The sequence below is a fragment of the Leucoraja erinacea genome, chromosome 4, assembly GCF_028641065.1.
Source record: "Leucoraja erinacea ecotype New England chromosome 4, Leri_hhj_1, whole genome shotgun sequence".
Lineage (NCBI taxonomy): Eukaryota > Metazoa > Chordata > Chondrichthyes > Rajiformes > Rajidae > Leucoraja > Leucoraja erinaceus.
In genome coordinates, this window is record NC_073380.1 from 7910506 (window position 1) to 7930158 (window position 19653).

The window sequence follows — 19653 nt, forward strand, 5'->3', positions numbered from 1 at the left end:
GTTACTCCAGCATTTTGTGTCTATCTATAGATAATCATTGGTTAGCATAGACTTGGTGAGCTGAAGGGCCTGTTTCGACGCTGTATCTCTGTTTACTTCAAATTCTCTATGTTTACATAATATGTTGTGCTGCGGCAAGTATCAATTTCAGGAATACTGAAGAAGGGTTCCGACCCGAACCATCATCTATCCCTTTTCTCCAGAGATGCTGCCTGAGCCGTTGAGTCACTCTAGCACTTTGTGCATAAACCAGCATCTTTGTTTTTAGGAATTTCATTCTTCTGTTTCAGGACAGACAATAAAACACTCATGACAGTAGTCATGGAGTCGTACAGCAAGGAAACTCGCCCCTCAGTCCAACTTGCGCACGCCGGCCTAGATACCCCACCCACCACTTATTGCCTCGCAAGTCCATAGGTTCTATGAGCAGAATTAGGCCATTTGACCTATCAAGTCTACTCCATCATTCATTCATGGCTGAACTACCTTTCCCTCTCAACCCCATTTTCCTGCCTTCTCCCCACAACCCCTGACCCCCAAAGAATCTATGAATCTCCACCTTAAAAATATCCATTGACTTGGCCTTCACAGCCACCCCAGGGCCTGATAGTCTGCATCCTAGAGTACTCAAGGAGGTGGCCCTTGAAATTGTGGATGCATTGGTGATCATTTATAATTTTATGGATAAGAAATTGTTCAGCCAATTGATGACTTCTTTGACAAAGTAACTAGCATGTTAGATAACAAGGAAGCCAATGGATGTAGCAAATTTTGTTGTACAAAATTTTGTTACACAAAATCTGGTCCGTGAAGTGCCCCATAAAAGATTACCGCATTAGATAAGCATCTAATAGGCTAGATGCTTATCTAGGCTGTCCAGGGGGTCAGATATGGGGCTTTATTTGTGGGCCAGATATATTGTCGGTGCAAAGCGGCTCGGAGCAAGGCCAAGTGTGCATCCAGAGTCAAGGACTGGAATAGTACTAGGTGTGCAGTCAAAGCTGGGACAATGGGAGTGTTCAGCATCGGGAACCTAAGCAGGAAAGCAGTTACGATCAGTGTAGAATAGGGGGCCAGGTGTCAGGCTGGACTCGGGGTCAGGAATGAGAGAAGGGCCAAGAGTAGTACCAGGTGTGCAGTGAGACCCAGGTTGGTCAACATGGGCCTTGTGCTTAATTATAATCTAATTTCCATACATGAATATACTAAGTTCATTCATGTGTTGCACCTGTTGATCAGAGCCTGGCTCTACTGTGGAATGTAATTGTGAATGTAATTTAGCCTAACCTCATTCGTAGCTAATACAATTTAAAGCATAAATATTGCATTCAAGTGTAGGTTAAAAGACTCGCTACAGTATGCACCAGATTGCACAATTTCAAGCTGAAAAATACCAATGGGGGAGGAGAGGAGGGGGAGGGGAGGAGGGGAGAGGGGAGAGGAGGGGAGTAGAGAGGAGGGGGGGGGAGGGGAGGGGGAGGGGGGAGACACGACACGAGACACCCCCCCCCCCCCTTCCTCGGTGGCTAGCTCCCTCGGGCTTGGTCTTTCGCAATTTCCCACTGCCAACTCTCACCCAATGTTGGCAGCCCTGCTATCACAACTTTAAGAAACATTTACACAGGTCCATGGATAGGCCAGGTTTGGAGGGATATCATGGGGCAAATGCAGGCGGGGGCGAGTGTCGATGGGACATATTGGTCGGTGTGGGCAAGTTGGGACGAAGGGCTTGTTTCCACACTGTATGACTCTATGACACCACCTATCGTTTCGTTCTGGCACCGCGAGCAATATTTTTCTTCTCTCTCTGTCCTCCCTTCCCCTCTCTCACCGTTATTTGTGTGGGTTTTTTTTAAAGCAGGCGCCATTCGGTCACGTGGATGAAGAGCGGCGGCGGCGGCGGCAGCAGCAGCAGCATTGTGGGTGGGTGAATGGCGGCGGCGGCTGGGCTTTGGCTCTGGCTGCAGCGCGGCGACTGAAGCGGGAACCGGAGCCGGAGCCGGAGCTGAGGGGAGGCTGATGGCGGCCGCGGCGCTCGCGACCCAACGACAACGACAACGCGGACGCGGGGGAGGAGGGCGGAGGCGCGGCGCGAGCCGCCTGCAACCGCCGAGGGCGCCGCGCGCGTCCAGGGGAAGCCGGGCTCGCGCCTTCCCGGGGCCCCGCTAGGCGGCGGCGAGAGAGAGAGAGAGAGAGACTCGCTTCCACAGCCTCTATCTGTTCTTCTCCACTGCCTCTCTGTATATTCTCCACAGCCTCTATCTGTTCTTCTCCACTGCCTCTCTATCTGTATATTCTCCACAGCCTCTCTGTATATTCTCCACTGCCTCTCTGTATATTCTCCACTGCCTCTATCTGTTCTTCTCCACAGCCTCTCTATCTGTATATTCTCCACAGCCTCTATCTGTTCTTCTCCACAGCCTCTATCTCTGTATATTCTCCACAGCCTCTATCTGTTCTTCTCCACTGCCTCTCTATCTGTATATTCTCCACAGCCTCTCTGTATATTCTCCACTGCCTCTATCTGTGTTTCTTCTCCACTGCCTCTCTATCTGTATATTCTCCACTGCCTCTCTGTATATTCTCCACAGCCTCTATCTGTTCTTCTCCACTGCCTCTATATCTGTTTTTCTCCACAGCCTCTGTATATTCTCCACTGCCTCTCTATCTGTTCTTCTCCATTGCCTCTATATCTGTATATTCTCCACTGCCTCTCTGTATATTCTCCACAGCCTCTATATCTGTATATTCTCCACAGCCTCTATATCTGTATATTCTCCACTGCCTCTATCTGTTCTTCTCCACTGCCTATCTCTGTATATTCTCCACAGCCTCTGTATATTCTCCACTGCCTCTCTATCTGTTTTTCTCCACAGCCTCTGTATATTCTCCACTGCCTCTATCTGTTTTTCTCCACAGCCTCTGTATATTCTGCACTGCCTCTCTATTCCACTGCCTCCATCTGTTTTTTTCTCCACTGCCTTTCTCTCTATACCTGTTTTACTCCACTGTACCTGTTTTTCACCACTGTTTCTCTATAACTTTTTCACTACTGCCCCTCTCTCTCTGTTTTTCACCACTGCCTGTCTCTATACCTGTTTTCATCACTGCCTGTCTCTATACCTGTTTTCACCACTGCCTGTCTCTATACCTGTTTTCACCACTGCCTGTCTCTATACCTGTTTTTTTTTCTCAACTGCCTCTATATTATTTTCTCCACTGACTCACTATTCCTCCCCCCCCACTGCCTCTCTCTCTCTCTCTCTCTATATATATATATACCTGTATTTCTTCAGTCTACCTCTATCTCCACTGCCTCTCTATACCTGTTTTCCCACCACTTTTTCTCTCCACTGCTCCCTCTCTCTCTCTATCTTCATTTTAGCAACCACGCTCCCGCTCCCTCGGAGAACACCAGCGAGAGAGAGGATGAGACAAGAAGGGTCTCGACCAGAGACATCACCTATCCCTTTTCTTCAGAGATGCTGCCTGACCCGCTGAGTTCCTCCAGCATTTCGCGTCTTGTCTTCAAGCAAGAAGACGTGGCAGGATTCTTCATCCAGTCCACGCAGCCGCCCTGACACACGAGAGACAGCCAGAGATCGTTAAGAGAAAACAACAAAAATCTCTCTTGCTCGGCCTTCGGGAACATCTCGCCCCACAATCAAAAATCGTCTTTTCTCGGCCTTCGGAAACGTCTCATCCCCCTACAAAATTCTCCCTTTTTCGGCCTTCGGGAACATCACGTTTTCCCCCCCAACAAAAAAAAATCTCTCTTGCTCGGCCTCATTCCCCGTTTTCCCTCTCTCTCCTCTCAAACCCTCCCTCCTCTTTTAGTAAGAGCAACAAACGCTGCTGCAACGCTCGGGAATCACTTCCAGTCTCACTAACTCCACCCCAGGTCTGCAGAAACATTCAGTGATGTAAAATTTCCCCCCCCCCCCCCCCCCCCCAAAAAAAAAAAAAAGTGGACGCATCTTTCCAAATCGTATCGGATTTTTTTCCTTGTCTCATTTGGAGATTTATTTCGAAAGGAGACTTTTTTTTAATTTGCAAAGCGTGGATTAAAAAAAGACAATTCTTCCCGTTTCAATTATGTGGAACGCTGGCGTCGTGTCCTGGCTGTTTTTTACCAAAGTGTTGAAGAAGTTGAGCAAAGGTCACTTGGCGCTGAGCCGGAGCTTGCAGAGACCCTGCCCCGACTCGCTGCTGCTGAGCCAGGCGGAAGCAGTGGACTTGGAGCGAGTGCAGGTGAAGTCGGAATTGAACCTGCAGCACCAAGGCATGGAGAACGAGCTGCCCATCCTGGGGGACCCAAAGGCCACTTACTGCCTCAACAACTGCTGCTTGAAGAGCTTTCTTCTGATCTGCGCCCTGACCATCGTCTGCTTCACATCCCTGGCGTTGGTGCGGCGCTACCTGAAGGATCTGCTGCTGTGGGTGGAGAGTTTGGACAGCTTGGCCGGGGCATTGCTCTTCGTCGTGGGTTTCATCGCCGTCTCCTTCCCCTGCAGCTGGGGTTATATCGTGCTGAACGTGGCTGCCGGCTACCTCTACGGATTCGTGCTGGGGTTCGGGCTGGTGGTGACCGGCGTATTGATTGGGACGTTCATCGCTCACCTGGTTTGCAAGCGGCTGCTGTCGGCGTGGGTCTCCGCCAAAGTCCGAGCCAACGAGCAACTGAGCGCAGTGGTCAAAGTGGTGGAAGGAGGCAGCGGATTGAAGGTGGTGGCTTTGGCCAGACTCACACCCATTCCCTTCGGGCTGCAGAATGCAGTGTTCTCGGTTAGTATGCGTATAGGAATAGTAAGAGATTTACTTGGATGTGGGTCAACTGCAAACGATAACAACCCAGGGAAAATTCACCACAACCTTACTCTTATTGTAGCTCGTCGCCGAGAAGTAATGTAGCTTAACCTGAAACGTGTGCCATGTCTCTCCCAGCTCTCTGGAAACACAATATTGCCCCGTAAATTGGGATGGAAATCTAACATTTTATTTAAAATTGAGTTATTGAACTTTGCAGGATGTATTATTTTGAGGTGATAGACGGGTAAAGAGATAGATTATAGATGGTGAAGAGTGTTTTACTGTGAAATTCCTACATGATAGTCATAGAGTGATACAATGTGGGAACAGGCCCTTTGGCACAACGTGCCGACACTGGCCTTGTCCCAGCTACACTAGTCTCACCTGCCTGCGCTTGGCCCATATCCCTCCAAACCTGTCCTATCCATGTACCTGTCTAACTGTTCCTTATACATCAGGATAGTCCCAGCCTCAACTGCCTCCTCTGGCAGCTTGTGTGAAAAACTTACCCCTCAATTCCTATTAAATCTTTTCCCCTTCACTTTGAACCTAGCTCTGAAAGAGTTAATACCCTTTATGGTCCTCGATTCCCCTACTCTGGGCAAGAGACTCTGTGCATCTAACTGATCTATTCCTCTCATGATTTTATACACCTCTATAAGATCACCCCTCATCCTCCTGCGCTCCAAGGAATAGAGACCCAGCCTACTCAACCTCTCCCTATAGCTCACACGCTCTGGTCCTGGCAACATCTTCATGAATCTTCACTGAACCCATTCAAGCTTGGCAGTATCTTTCCTATAACATGGTGCCCAGAACTGAACATAAAATATTCTAAATGCGGTTTCACCAATGTCTTATACAACTGCAACATGACCTCCCAACTTGATGATAGATAGATCAGATATATAGATTAGTTTAATCATGATTCCATGGGCTGTATTTTGGCACTGGAGTATAATCTTCCTAGTGTTTTGCTAAAGCTTTTTGTCCAATTTTGTGTCATGGGACAACTCCTGCTTGTTAAATTTCCATAAGGACTAATTGGCAGTTCTTCCAGTCTGGAGAATATGTGGCAGCTGGGGAATGAGAGCAGCAATATGCTTATCATGGTGCAGCTCACAATAACTTAAAATTTTATTTAAAGTATTGTGTAATACTGTGCCGTTCAAACAGACCGTAGTTGATGTTAGTCCATAGCTCACGTTTTTTTACTTGACTTTGTTGCCCTAATAGCGAAGTCAAACCTGACTTGCGGGAATCGATGTTAAATTATTTTTGTTGATGCAGGTGATTGTTTAAATTGAGGTTAAATGAAAGAAGGATTGAATCCCTCCTGAGTATAAGCACCTTACATTATTACATTGCTTTATAAAGTAATAGCATAATGGATAACAAGAACATTAAACAGTGCAGCACAGGAACAGGCCCTTTGGCCCACAATGTCTGTGCCGCATGCCAAGACAAACTAATCCCATCTGCCTTCACATGTGCTTACTTAAAGGCCTCTGAAGCACCACTGTTGTATCTGCCTCCACCACCACCCCTGGCAGCATGTTCCAGGCACCCACCACTGACTGTGTATAAATAAAACTTGCTCTGCACATCTTTAAACTTTGCTCTTTCTCCTTGAAAGTCTTTGAGTGTATCAGATGGTTTTAACATTTCATGTATTCTCTATTTGGACTTTGAGTCATTGGCGCTCTACATCTTTTGTTGCTGCCAGAAATATTCAGAGCAGGCAATTGAGAGAGACATGGATTGTTTTGGATCAATGATGTTGATTAAACATTAATTGTTTCATTACCATTGCTGCCTGGCTAGCTGAGTACCTCCAAGATCTTAGCTCTTGCATTTCTAGCACTCGAAAGAATTTGCATTTGTAGCCATTGCTGAGTTTTAAATATTTCTAAAAGAAATTTCTAAAGTTTAAATGTTCTTAATTTTTTTTACCCTTTCCTAACAATAAAAAGCCGCCATTTGGTTATTAATTGGGACTTTCTATTGGCGTGTTGATGGTGAAGGTTATTATGGGGGTAAATGGGTGCAATTATGTGGAAATTGGAAGTATAATTTGGATCTGCATATGCCGATAGTAACACCTTTCGCACACCTTTGTTTTTGGCAGGTAATTTAATGCTACTAATGCACATTAGAGTCACCTGAGGTTGAACTGTAATGCAAGCACATTTCTATCCTATTCAAATTTTAAATTTCTGTAATAGCTGTGAGCCACATATTGATAATGTGGATGTGTCAGTGTTTCTAGATTGTGCCCAATGGGGTACTACTGAGAAAGAAATTGCAGAAGCCCTGCTTGCAACTTTTATTTTTGGTAGTGTTCACAAAAACTACTTTATCTCATTTAGAGATGGAATTTCATGACAAAATACTTATTGCTAACTAAAACAAAGGATGCAGTAGCTAGGTTATGGAAAGATTACAAACTTCATATTCTTCACAGTTTGGCCAAAGAGAAAGGTTTCTCTCAATTTACCGTGCAGCCCATTTATGGTTTAAAATAATTCTGTCAAAATGGTTTTTAAATTACCTTGAAAAGCTACATTACCAGAATAGTATCTGGTTTCCTTACCCCTGGAATCATTCAAGTTGATCTCTTCTGTATCTTTCTAAGGGTTTCACATCATTCCGGTAGTATGATGTCAAGAACTGAAGACAATGCTGCTGTTGTCTGAATAAGTATCTAAAAGGCTTATTATGACTTTCTTGCCCATAATCTCCAACAGTTTCTCTATAAATCTCAGGATCACAATTGTTTTTTAAATCACTTTTTAATTGGGCATACATTTGCATAAATAATTATAGAGATAAATGTAATCATTTTGGTCTGGGAGTTATTTTTTATTGATAGCTTATCAATATGTTAAAAACTGGAATAGCTTTTGAGGATGTCAAGGATAAATGTGCTACCAGTTAATTTGCATTATGTCGCAAGAGCCAAGGTGGTTGAAGGCCACTGATTATATGTAAAGCATTATGCAACATTTTAAAGGGAGAGATTCATTAGGCATCTGGAGTAATATGAGCTCAGTGTGGTTTTGTTGGTTGAAATTAATCCTTGCCTTGACAACAGCCCAAGAGAATTTAAAAGAAAAACTAACAACAAGGATGAATAGAATGTTGGCCTTTATTTCTGGGCTGTGAGATCGCAAAAACGACTAAGTTATTGTCTCAATTGTATGTGCTGTTGGTTTAACTTTGATAATGTGATCACTGTATTCAATTTGAGCATATAACTGTTGTGAGGTCTTAATGGAGTGTGAGGGCAGGTTGCACAAACTCAGTATTTTTGTGAGATTAGAAAGTTGAGTGATTATTAAAATGCTATTGAATTGAGGAGAGCAGATAGCGAGAGGACGCTTCACCAAATCAAATGGATGTATTGTTTAAAATGGACCAAAGGTATTCTTTCTCCTGTTGAGAATAGTTGTGATCTGGCACTTTGTTTTCCTGCAACAATTTCTTTGATATTGAGAAGTTTAGAACAAACTCAAATAGGTGTAATTCAATAAGGGCCATTCCCCCTAATTGAAAGATGGCATGTGATTAAAATGTGGAACGATGGCGCAGCTGTAGAGTTGCTGCCTTACAGCGCCAGAGACCCGGGTTCGATCCCGACTACAGGTGCTGTCTGTACGGAGTTTGTACGGTCTCCCCGTGACCGTGTGGGTTTTATCTGAGATCTTCGGTTTCCTTCCACACTTTTCCTAGAATAAGTGGTTCATAATAGCCATTTTGTTAGAATATAGAGACATTCTTCGCAGTGCTACAAAGGAAACTTCGGTTTCCTCTGGGCGACAATAGACAATAGGTGCAGGAGTAGGCCATACGGACCTTCAAGCCAGCACCGCCATTCAATGTGATCATGGCTGATCATCCACAATTTGTACCCCTTTCCTGCCTGCTCCCCATATCCCGTGACTCTGCTATATTCAATAGCCCTATCAAGCTCTCTTGAAAATTTCCTGAGAACTGGCCTCCACTGCCCTCTGAGGCAGAGAATTCCACAGACTCACAACTCTCTGTGTGGAAAAAGTGTTTCCTCATCTCCGTTCTAAATGGCTTACCACTTATTCTTAAACTGTGGCCCCTGGTTCTGGACTCCCCCAACATCGGGAACATGTTTCCTGCCTCTAGTGTGTCCAAACTCTTAATAATCTTATGTTTCAATAAGATCCCTTCGCATCCTAAATTCCAAAGTATACAAGCCCAGTCGCTCCATTCTCTCAGCATATGGCAGTCCCGCCAGCCCGGGAATTAACCTTGTGAACCTATGCTGCACTCCCTCAATAGCAAGAATGTCCTTCCTCAAATTAGGAGACCAAAACTGCACACAATATGCCAGGTGTGGTCTCATTAGGGCCCTGTACAACTGCAGAAGGACCTCTTTGCTCCTATACTCAACTCCTCTTGTTATGAAGGCCAACATGCCATTTGCTTTCTTCACTGCCTGCTGTACCTGCATGCTTACTTTCATTGACTGATGAACAAGGACCCACAGATCCCGTTGTACTTCCCCTTTTCCCAACTTGACACCATTTGGATAATAATCTGCCTTCCTGTTTTTGCTACCAAAGTGGATAACCTCACATTTATCCACATTAAACTGCCTCTGCCCACTCACCCAACCTGTCCAGGTCGCACTGCATTCTCATAGCATCCTCCTCACAGTTCACACTGCCACCCAGCTTTGTGTCATCTGCAAATTTGCTAATGTTACTTTGAATCCCTTCATCTAAGTCATTGATGTATATGTAAATAGCTGTGGTCCCAGCACCGAGCCTTGCGGTACCCCACTTGGCACTGCCTGCCATTCTGAAAGGGACCCGTTAATCCCTACTCTTTGTTTCCTGTCTGCCAACCATTTTTCTATCCATGTCAGCACTCTACCCCCAATATCCTGTGCCCTAATTTTGCCCACTAATATCCTATGTAGGACCTTATCAAATGCTTTCTGAAAGTCCAGGTACACTGCGTCCACTGGCTCTCCCTTGTCCATTTTCCTAGTTACATCCTCAAAAAATTCCAGAAGATTAGTCAAGCATTTACCCTTCGTAAATCCATGCTGACTTTTACCGATCCTGTCACTGCTATACAAATGTTTCGCTTGTTCATCTTTATATAATTGACCAGCAGCTTCCCCACCACCAATGTCAGGCCTACTGGTCTATAATTCCCTGTTTTCTCTATCCCACCTTTCTTAAAAATTGGGATAACATTAGCTATCCTCCAATTCACAGGAACTGATCCTGAATCTATAGAATACTAGACCAAGTGTAGACCCGTTGGGTCTGTTCCCCCAACGTGCGGTTGTGAGGGGGGGAGGCGGCATGCAGCGTCACACACTAACTATCCAATTGACAGAGCTCCAGCTTTTAGAAATTAATTGAGGCACATCACTTCCTGGTTTTATAGTCCTTCCCCCTCCCACCAGCAGGAGCAGCAGAGAGAATGTGGAATTTTGTAAAAACTTTTGAATTGGAGACCCGATATCTGTCATTTTTCATCGACGAGGAGCGGCCTCCAACAGGAAGAAAAATGCCTCGGAGCTGGCCAGTGTCCATACGGCGCTGAGGGGGGCTCTGAGTGCCGGAGGTCGGAGGCCGAAAATGGGACGGCCGTAGGCTTTTCGGGGCTTCTGCGGCGGCGACTTCTCCCGCCCCGAGTTTCTCGAAAATCGCAGCGGACTCTGCGATGGCCAAAACCGGTCGCCCAAGCTTTAAACAGACAATCGCCATTTATGTAATATATGTATTGGAAAATTTCGTTTTAGGGGTCCCAATGCTTCCACAATTTAAAAAATAGAGCCACTTAAGTAACAATGGGATTTGACTGCAGACCTTCAGGCCCTGGGGATCTTGTTTTATCAGCCTTCAGTCAAAGCCCATCAGATTCTACCCAACACCATTTTCCTGCTAATTTACTACTGTAGGATTTCCTTCAGTTTCTCCGTCACCCCAGATCCTCTGGCCACTAGTACATCAGGAAGATTGTTTGTGTCCTCCTTAGTGAAGACAGATCCAAAGTACCTGCTCTAGCTCCACCCCACGTCCTAAAGATGTGTGGGTTTGTCGATCAATTGGTCTACAGAGTATGGGGAAAAAAAGTATAAAGGAAGCTAATAAAGATCACCTGAAAGGAGAATCACAGGAAATTGGCAATATTTGTACGGTTTAAAAAAAACAAAATAACTTAATGGAGATTTATTGTAGGTATAACATCCTAGGGAATTCGGACTCGCTGATGCCAGTAATTAGATTCACCGCAGGCGATCAACAACTTTGATTTAAATAGCAGGTAGAGAAAATAAAGGTAGAAAAAACATCCCTCTTTGATAGTCCGTTGAGAACGAGGATGACTTGTTTCCACTTCTGTTCTGTGGTGACAGATGTGGCCAACTTGCAGACACTCCCAGTGCTACTGTTCGTACTGGGCATTTGAATCTCTTAATGCACCGTGAAGTATCCACCTCCATTTTGAACGATCATAGCCAAGAATTCTCACATGTTGATGGTAATGTTACACATTTCATGGTACAGGTCCACAACCTTTTATCTGAAAGCCATGGGACCAGACACTTTTCGTAATTTGGAATTTTTCGGCTTTAAGAATCATAGATTTTAACGGCTGGCTCAGTGGTAGAGTGCTCAGCTCATATCCGCAAGGTCACGAGTTTGCGCCTCGATCCCGGCAGTTACTCGATCGCGAGTTTGAGTCTTCAATGTCGGTTTTTTTTTGCAGAATAGGAGCGAATAGGGAGGGTTAGGCTGGGATCATTCTCTGCGAGATGATCTTAGTGCGGGAGACAAGTGTAGGAGAGGTGTACTGATTGTGTGGGCAGAACTTTGGAAGTGATTGCCCACCATTCTCAAAAGCCGCTGTGTCTCCCTGTCCCTGGGATAGCAGGGGGCGATTAAACAGTACAATACCCCCCTCTGCCTCCAACTCCAGAGGAATCCGTTCCCCGATGGGCCGCTACGGCGACAAGTGGCAGTTCGCCCACAGCCCGAGCTGCGCCACCCCAAGAACAAGACATGCCTTGCACACCATCAGCTTCTGCCACTACCGGGAGCATGTTCCTCTGGAGTTGGAGCGGGACTGGGCTGGAGTTGCTGATCTGGGATCTCCGTGCTTGCAGTGGGCCTGGGGTCGGTGTCCCGATGAGGGGGCGCAGCTCGGGCTGTGGGCGAACTGCCACTTGTCGCCGTAGCGGCCCATCGGGGAGCGGCTTCTGGTGGTCCTGATGTCTCCGGCCAGTTTACAGTTTTCCTCTGTAGTTGGAACGGGGCTGGGCTGCTGCTGGCTGTGGGTCTCTGGGATCTCCATGCTTGCAGTGGGCCTGTGGGTCGGTGTCCCATTGGTCCTGACGTCTCCGGTGACTGGCACTGACCTGCTGGCATCGCCGAAGTGAAGACAGTGCAAAGCCCCCGCGCCCGTGCAATGGGCGGGGAGCTGGAGAGGGGAGGGATGGGGTCACACACATGTCCGGGAAGCAGATGGGTGTAGGTGGGGTAAAACTGAAGGGAGTGACAATCTGCTGCTGCCTGCCCGCTGAGTTAAAGTTCCCAGGCAAGACTCACGATACACTGTGTATCGTGAGTCTACCGTGGGAACTTTTTAACTCAGCGGGCAGGCAGCAGCAGATTGTTAATTATTAACCCTCCCGCGCAATATACCCTCACCTTCTCTTTTATGAATGGGGATTTAGTTCCCCTTCTTTCGAGGACCGACTGGGGGTTCCGCTCTCACCTCTGCGGGCCGCCCTCAGTGAACGTCTTCAAGGACCTTTCTTCAAGGACCGAAAAAATGTCTGCTATTCGGAGCTTTTTGTTATTTGGAATTTCGGATAAAAGGTTGTGCACCTGTACTTTGAGAACACCCTTGAATATTTGTATTTGTTAAGCTGGTAATCACTTTCTGTTATGCAAATCTTTGGGATTTTGACATCAAACATGGCCAGACCCTCAGGCCATCTGAGTGTAATTAGAACCTCAGTTGACCTGGAAAATGACATTGGTGAGCTTTTTTTTTTGCTAGTAGATTTAGAGGTTGTTGGTGCTTAGAAGATGACTTGATGGCCTCTATCTTGCTATTGGAAATCTGAGAACTTTTAGCATATTGGTGATGGTAAATGACCCCAAAGTTTCCTTCACTGTCCAAAACGGAGAATAACGCTTGCATCTTGAAATGTGGAAAGGTGAGAAGACAACTTTTGTCAACTGGCCTGTAAAATAAATGCCAGAATAATTCTTCCTTGGATATTCAAAGAAATAAAAGGTCAGCAGAGTGCACAGTTGGTAGAGTCCTGGGTTTGATCCTAACCTCGGGCGCTGTCTGTATGCGGTTTGCATGTTCTTCTTGTGGCTGCTTGAGTTTCTCCGGGTGCTTAGGTTTGCTCCCACATCCCAAAGACGTGCGGGTTTGTAGGTTAATTGGCCTCTAGCGTTGTCTCAAGTGCCTAGGGAGTGGATGAGAAAGTGGAATAATATGGAACAAGTGTGAACAGGATGATCGATAGGTGATATGGACTCAGTGGGCCGAAGGCCTGTTTCCACGCAGCATCTCTAAACTAAATCCTTGCAACAAAAGTGAAATGTTGTGACTGAAAGCCATAAATGATAATGTGTGGAGAGTGGATGAGAAAGTGGGATAACGTAGAACTTGTGTGAACGGGTGATCAATGGTCGGTGTGGACATGACTCGTCAATAATAATACAGATTTTTTTCTGACTGCAGTCCAGCAGGCTGATTATAAAAGATGTTGCTGTATTTCGTTCCTGCAGCATCATCAAATTTGTGTGGGTGGGGGGGGGGGATAGCTTTGTAATAAGGCATTGCACCCAATAATGTAGTGCCACATAGAATCATAAATTGACTTTTTCAGAGGTCAGATTTGAAGCAAACAATTTTCAAAAATTGGAGTATTAGCAGTACTTGAATCATAGATCCCTTATTAATGACACAGCATTGTTCCATGCACTGCTCCCTATTGCTGCATAAAAAATAATTGTGTTTTTATTTGGATTCTGAAACCTGAGTGCAAGTTTACAAATGAAAATCTTGCAGGAAAACACAAAGTAAACCTACAGGGAGCAGGATTTACAAAACAGCTTAATGGTGACAGGTGTCAAATACCCTGGGACTAATCTAACCTAAATGTAGTAGAATATTCGCTTGAGTTGTGCTTTGAAAAGGGTGTCTGCGTATACCTTTACCATCAGATAAACATTTGAATTTCAAAATAGCAGTTATTGGTGAAATATGTAGTGTTTAAGACCCCATGCTTTTTAGGAATTTGCTATACTCTGTATTGACCTTGCAGGAAACAAATCCTAGATTTACATGGTCTTCAGTTGGTGAATGGCTATTTGAGCCGCAGGTTAGTATCATGTGTCAAGATTGTAATTTCACTACTTATGATCTGAACCTTTCCTTGATGGGTGTGTCTGGAATTGCATCTGAAGCTTGTTTTCATTTTCCTTATGTGTAACACAATGTACTGGAGGAACTCAGTGGGTAGGCAGCATCCATGGAGGGAATGATTTTGATGCAATCAGTCCGAAGAAGGGACCCGATTCGAGTAATTGCCTGTCCATTCCCTCCCCAGATGCTGCATGACCAACTAAGTTTACTTTAGAGATACAGTGCGGAAACAGGCCCTTCGAACCACTGAATCAGTGCCCACCAGCGACCACGCCGCACACTAACACTATCCTACACACAAGGGACAATATATATTTTTTTTTAACCAAAGCCAATTAACCTACAAACCTGTACGTCTTTGGAGTGTGGAAGGAAACTGGAGCACCCAGGAGAAATCTCACGCGGTCACAGGTAGAACATACAAACTTCATACAGACAGCACCCGTAGTCAGGATCAAACTCGGGTCTCTGGCCTTGTAAGGCAGCAGCTCTATGGCTATGCTACTGTGGCGTACAAGTTCCTCCAGGACTGTTTTGCTCAAAATTCGAGCATCTGCAGTTCCTTGTCTCCAGGTTGAAAGGTCAACCTGATTTTCCAAGGCATGTTAAAATACAGGCCTTTCACATTCTTATGACAACGTGTTAACTGCCAGCATTCCCCATCTTTACACAAGACTCTCACCATTGAGTAGAGGGCTATAACATTTTTTCATAGTTCTGACTGTTGCAAAACAATCCACTAAGGTCCCAACCTGAATCGTCACCTATCCATGTCCTCCAGACATGCCGTCTGACCTGAGTGACTCCAGGACTTTGTGTCCTCGTGTGTAAACCAGTACCTGCATTTCCGTACAATCAACTGGGGATGTGAGATTTTATAATATTATGAATATTATAGAATACTCATTTAATGCCAGCTCTTTGAGACAAATCAGCTGAATCCTTGCTGTGAAATTGCAGGGTGATTCATTCCCTCAGTTCAGTTTGCTTTGGCATCTTTACAGCTTGTAATTGACAGCTCATTTCTGTCAAGGGACATTGAGCAATTTTTTATGGTTCTGATAATGTGAGATGTTATGGACTATAGACAATAGGTGCAGGAGTAGTCCATTTGGCGATTCGAGCCAGCACCGCCATTCAATTTAATCATGGCTGATCATCCTCAATCAGTACCCCGTTCCTGCCTTCTCCCCATATCCCCTGACTCCGCTATTTTTAAGAGTCCTATTTAGCTCTCTCTTGAAAGCATCCAGAGAACCTGCCTCCACCGCCCTCTGAGGCAGAGAATTCCACAGACTCGCCACTCTCTGTGAGGAAAAAGTGTTTCCTCGTCTCAGTTCTAAATGGCTTACTCCTTATTCTTAAACTGTGGCCCCTGATTCTGGACTCCCCCAACATCGGGAACATGTTTCCTGCCTCTAGCGTGTCCAAACCCTTAACAATCTTATATGTTTCAATGAGATACCCTCTCATCCTTCTAAACTCCAGAGTGTACAAGCCCAGCTGCTCCATTCTCTCAGCATATGACAGTCCTGCCATCCCGGGAATTACCTTGTAAACCTACGCTGCACTCCCTCAATAGCAACAATACTGCACGGAAACGGACCCGTAGACCAACAAATCGGCAATAACCATCAACCTCCAATTTACACAATGCCCCAGTCAATGTCAATATTGCCGTAGTCGAGGTGTGTGAGAACTTCAAATTCCTAGGAGAAAATATCACCAACAACTTCTCCTGGTCCAACTACATTGACACCACAGCCAAGAAAGCACATTAATGCCTCTACTTCCTTCCTCAGAGGATGAGGAAAGTTTGGCATATCTCCAATAACTCTCAAAAGTTTCTACTTCAGTACTCCAGAGAGCAGCCTATCAGGATGCATCGCAACTACTTTGCCCAAGATCACTAGAAATTGCAGTCCCTTTCCCCCACCCCACCTCTAGTCATAGGGTGCACTTCACACTGCCTAGGGAACGTAGCCAACAGAATCAAGGCTCGCATGCCCCAATCATTCCCTCTTTTCTCTTCTCCTGTCAGGCAGAAGATACAAAAGCTTGAAAGCACATACTTTGTCCCCATTGATTAAGTAATGGACCTCATATCAGCAAACGGTGTAGTCTTGATCCCTCAACCTACCTCATTGCAGCTCTTGCATTTATATTTTTTCTGCACTTTCTCTGTTGTTCTAACAGTAGCGCTGTAAACTGTCTGCACTCTAATTGTTTCTCTCATTGCACCACCTGCACTTGTGTACGGCTAGATTGTCCTGTATGATAAGATTTGACTGGATAGAATGTAAATGCAGGTTTCACTATTTTGCTACACATGGCAATAATATACCAATATACTAATCTTACATCAATCTCATTTTATTAATTCCACATTCCTATCAATTTTCCCCAGATTCTACCATTCTTCTACACAACGAGACAATTTCCAATGGCCAATTAACCCATCGACTTAATTTGCATCTCGTCCAACCTCAACCTTAATTCAGTGCTCCTAATGTGGCCTCTAAATCTGTGCAAAGGTGACTTGCGCTCATCTTCCAGCACCACCTATTCCCCTTGGATACCCTACGATCCGATGGCATGAATATCTGACGCCATTCTTTCCATTTCACTGCCAGCATTAGTCACTATCCACCTTTGCCAATCTAACCACCCTCCCTCACCAGTATACACATGTCACTCAGCAGGCGTTGCCCACCCCTACCTCTCTTTCCTAGCTTTCTACCCCCAACTCCTTCAGTCTGTAGAAGAGTGCTGACTCAACGTTGTGTCCCTTTCCCTCCACAGATGCAGTGACTAGTGGGGTACTGCAAGGCTCGGTGCTGGGTCTGTAGCTATTTACAATATACATCAATGATTTGGATGAAGGGATTCAAAGTAACATTAGCAAATTTGCAGATGACACAAAGCTGGGTGGCAGTGTGAACTGTGAGGAGGATGCTATGAAAATGCAGGGTGACTTGGACACGTTGGGGTAGTGGGCAGATGCATGGCAGATTAAGTTTACTGTGGATAAATGTGAGATTATCCACTTTGGTAGCAAAAACAGGAAGGCAGATTACTATGTAAATGGCGAAAAGGAAGTGCAACGGGATCTGGGGGTCCTTGTACATCAGTCTATGAAAGTAAGCATGCAGGTACAGCAGGCAGTGAAGAAAGTGAATGGCATGTTGGCCTTTATAGCAAGAGGAATCGAATATAGGAGCAAAGAGGTCCTTCTGCAGTTATACAGAGCCCTAGTGAGACCACACCTGGAGTATTGTGTGCAGTTTTGGTCCCCTAATTTGAGGATGGACATTCTTGCTATTGAGGGAGTGCAGAGTAGGTTTACAAGGTTAATTCCCGGGATGGCTGGACTGTCATATGCTGAGAGAATGGAGCTGCTGGGCTTGTACACATTGAATGGCAGTGCTGTCTCGAAGGGCCAAATGGCCTACTCTTGCATGTATTGTCTATTGTCAGATGCCGCCTGACCTGCTGAGTTCCTCCTGTGCTTTGTTTTTTTCTTAAATCTATCAACATGCATGTGTGTGGGATGTGGAAAAAAATCCAAAGCACTCTACATTGGAAGGAAATCTATGTAGTTACAAGACGAATGTGTAAACTCCTTGCAGACAGGATAGGATGTCAGAAGCAAACCCAGATTTTTGGAACTGTGAGGCGGCAGATTTACTAGCTGTGGCACTGTGCTTCATATTTTAATTATTTAAACACTATATTAATTTAGCACGAAGTACTAGAAATTAATGAAGGACATTAAGAAAAAAGATTAAAAGTAAAAATCAAATAACTTTATTTCAGATGAAAGGACGATGCTACATATGACAGCCCTCCTTGATGAAAAGCTCAAGATGTTTATATTCTGCTCCTGCACTCTGTTGAATCCAGCAGGGAGTGGGAGGCTAAATGCATTAGCATCTGCCTCTCACTTCTTCCTAACTTCTGGATAGCAATGAGTAGGGAATGAGCTGCCCTGCGTTGTTGCAATCAAATGATTCTCTGTAGAGTTATGTAGCCCAGCATTGAATAACTTTGTAGAATATTCAAGATGCCAGAATAGGTCCAAAATGAAATATTACTGGAAATATCTTGCACCTGTGGAGGAAAAACTGTTAACATGTTTGCTCGATAATCATGTGTCACTCTTGCTTGAAAGTTCAGGTGCTGTTACAAGGTTAATTCCCGGGATGGCGGAACTGTCATATGCTGAGAGAATGGAGCAGCTGGGCTTGTGCACTCTGGAGTTTAGAAGGATGAGAGGGTATCTCATTGAAACATATAAGATTGTTAAGGGCTTGGACATGCTAGAGGCAGAAAACATGTTCCTGATGTTGGGGGAGTCCAGAACCAGCGTTAAACCACAGTTTAAGAATAAGGAGTAAGCCATTTAGAACGGAGATGAGGAAACACTTTTTCTCACAGAGAGTGGCGAGTCTGTGGAATTCTCTGCCTCAGAGGACGGTGGAGGCAGGTTCTCTGGATGCTTTCAAGAGAGAGCTAGATAGGGCTCTTAAAATTAGCGGAGTCAGGGGATATGGGGAGAAGGCCGGAACGGGGTACTGATTGGAGATGATCAGCCATGATCACATTGAAATGCGGTGCTGGCTCGAAGGGCCAAATGGCCTACTCCTGCACCTATTGTCTATTGTCTGTCTTGGATTGTCGATATAAACTCTTTGATTTCCTCAAATGGAAATTGCTCGATTTGATTACCCATTTTATTACCATATCTAGATATTTTATAGTCCCTGTTGTTAGGTGAAGAACAATTCATGTACACTTTTTCTTATCTAGTGTGCTACATTCAGTACACATAATGTAGACTCAGCTGTGTTGAAAATAATCCAAACCAGATTCATAACTTCTTTTCAAAAAGCCTCAATTCAGTCCACAAAGGACAAAGCTTCCAATTCCATGTCTGTAATTCTCAATCCTAGCCTTTTGATTTCTATTTTTGGGCTTCTTCACTGTTTCAACAGTACCACCCATTCAATCTTGACTCATTACTCAACAATTCCAGATAAACATAAACAATCCTTTCCTGTTTGCATCAGGATGAGGTAACTCTGATGAAAGATCATCAATTTGTTATAGGTAGTTTTTTATCTCCACAGATGTTACTTGACGTGCTGCCTCCATTTTTTTTTTTTTTACTTCAAATTTCCAGCTTTAGTCTGCATTTCTCATTTTGGCTTTTCTTCTATTAGTCTGCCCTCATTCATTTCCCTCTGTTTACACCTACAACAAGATCAGCTGAAAAGCCTTCCCCCACCCTCTCTTAAATGGCATCAAAAGCCTTAGTTATTTTGGTCTCCTGCCTATCACAAACATATCCTACTATCTTTCTGCCTTCCCAAATTAAAAAAAAAAACATTTTGTTTTTGT

The 19653-nt window shown here is 44.8% G+C and overlaps 1 protein-coding gene across 2 annotated transcripts in view; it reads left to right on the forward strand.

Moving 5' to 3' along the window:
* The first annotated feature begins 3946 nt into the window (after positions 1-3946).
* tmem64 (transmembrane protein 64) overlaps positions 3947-19653 on the forward strand; it is a 65871-nt gene continuing 50164 nt past the window's right edge. For both annotated transcript variants that reach the window (XM_055633624.1, XM_055633625.1), the window contains exon 1: positions 3947-4785. In XM_055633624.1, the coding sequence (XP_055489599.1) occupies positions 4096-4785 (690 nt within the window). In that variant the 5' untranslated portion in view covers positions 3947-4095. The remainder of the gene's footprint in view (positions 4786-19653) is intronic.